At 34.5% G+C, this 1,813-nt stretch overlaps 1 protein-coding gene across 1 annotated transcript; it reads right to left on the bottom strand.

The window, feature by feature from the left end:
- Positions 1–135: 135 nt before the first annotated feature.
- LOC111380602 (deacetoxyvindoline 4-hydroxylase-like) lies at positions 136–1,808 on the bottom strand (the record flags this gene model as incomplete). The annotated part of the gene is made up of 3 exons (XM_023004215.1): positions 136–683; positions 997–1,315; positions 1,753–1,808. Coding segments are annotated over 3 exons (627 nt in total), but the record flags the coding sequence as incomplete, so codon positions are not given.
- Positions 1,809–1,813: the final 5 nt, after the last annotated feature.

Genomic DNA, 1,813 nt, shown 5'->3' with positions numbered 1-1,813 from the left:
AGGAATTCAAAAGTTACGATTGAAATAGTGAAATAAGTGTCAAAAAATTGATTTTAATTAGCTTAAGATCCCCATCAAACACCCCCATACTATGTTTCAAATAGTTTCGGCAACCCTATTAATTTACATAATACATATAAAAAAGGAACCGGAACCCCTGAATCATTTTATTCCCTACATTACATGCTTATTTTTCGCATTTTACAAAAATATGTCCATTATCATGCATTTATTAAACCCGAAATTCTTACATATATATTTATCTCATAGGAGATGATCATTCGTCTATGTAGCATGTGACATGATAACATGATGATTATCTCTAATGAAGATAAATGACATTACATTCCATAATTCACAATCTGTCTTGTCTCTTGAAACAGGTCATTCACAAGTGCAGCTGAGAAAGAGTACTTCTTCCCTTGCCATCTTCATGCTTTGAAATAATTGAGAAGATTATTCTCATCAAGAGAACTAGTTAAAAACTTCATTACATAATCACTAAATAGTACTTCTTTGTATATGGGAGGATTTTCTTCTGATATCAACTCTTTAATGGGGCCATAAGAAATATTTTCCATGCCTAAAGGTCCCGAGAAAAAGCATGCCACAGAAATTCTTGGCCCCAGATGATCAGCAAGCACTCTATGGTTATTGCTTCTGAATTTTCCATTTGATACGAGCTTTACCAAAAGTAAACAAAGAAAACACTTGAGTAAATTAAATGAACTAACACCTAAAGCAAAATCATGTGATGTACATAGGAAAGATTTCACAGTGGTGACTAAATTTTGTTATTGTGAAACAAACTTGCATAAATGAACATTTAAAATAATAAAGTTAAATATTCAAGTCTAGATCAAGACTTCCATATAACGCGCATAGATTTTTGTTAGTTACGATGAGGTAACTGAAACAAAAAATGAAACTCAGTCGACTAAGTTGTAACAAAAAATAGCTAGGTGACTTAACTAAAACTTCACTCTACGTATATACCTGGAGAAGATCCCCAATGTTAATTACTAGCCCTCCCGGAATGGGTTGAACGTCAACCCATTGGTTTTGGAAGAAAATCTGGAGGCCACTTTGATTTTGGAGAAGAATGGTGAGGAATCCAGCATCTCTGTGCTTTGGGATTCCCAGAGTCAGTTCTGGCTCAGGACATGCTGGATAATAGTGACCGTGAAGGCGGTGTCCTTTAGAGCAGTCCATGTTTCTTAGATGCCCAGGGTCGAGTCCAAGAGCCACTGAAAAAATTTCAAATAGGATATTTCCCAATTTTTCTACATGTTTTGAGTACTCTACAGCAGCCTCCCTGTGAATAAAAGTTATAGACAGGTAAATCAATTTCCTTCTTGCATATAGCAAAATTAAGGGTACATTTGGTGGGAGGATTGGGTAGCAGTAGATAGTATATAAGAAGAAAAAAATCTCAAGCCTATTTTATGCTGGAAAACAGCCTTCCTAAAGCTATGCATATCATAAGAATATTAGGGTGATTTAATAAATGGACTGTCCAATATATCATAGAAATATTAGTCAATAATTTGCAGTCAAAACAATAAGTGAACAGTATATGATCAATCTCTATACAGCTCAACAGGAGTACCGGCACTGACGTGGCAAAATGTAAGTAGACTGTTTATTTTCTTCTTTTTTTTCCGATCTTCCAATGATGTCCTGCCATCTGTTATCTGTAAGATTTTCAATTAAAAAATTATGTACTTGCTGCTTGATTCTAATAATAAATACCTGCATGAACCTGGAATTTCCTTGGGATCACTTTGATTAGGATCTGAAAATGAAATAGTCA

Source organism: Olea europaea, unplaced genomic scaffold (assembly GCF_002742605.1).
Source record: "Olea europaea var. sylvestris unplaced genomic scaffold, O_europaea_v1 scaffold21751, whole genome shotgun sequence".
Taxonomy (NCBI): Eukaryota; Viridiplantae; Streptophyta; class Magnoliopsida; order Lamiales; family Oleaceae; genus Olea; species Olea europaea.
This window is presented reverse-complemented; position numbering and strand designations above follow the sequence as displayed.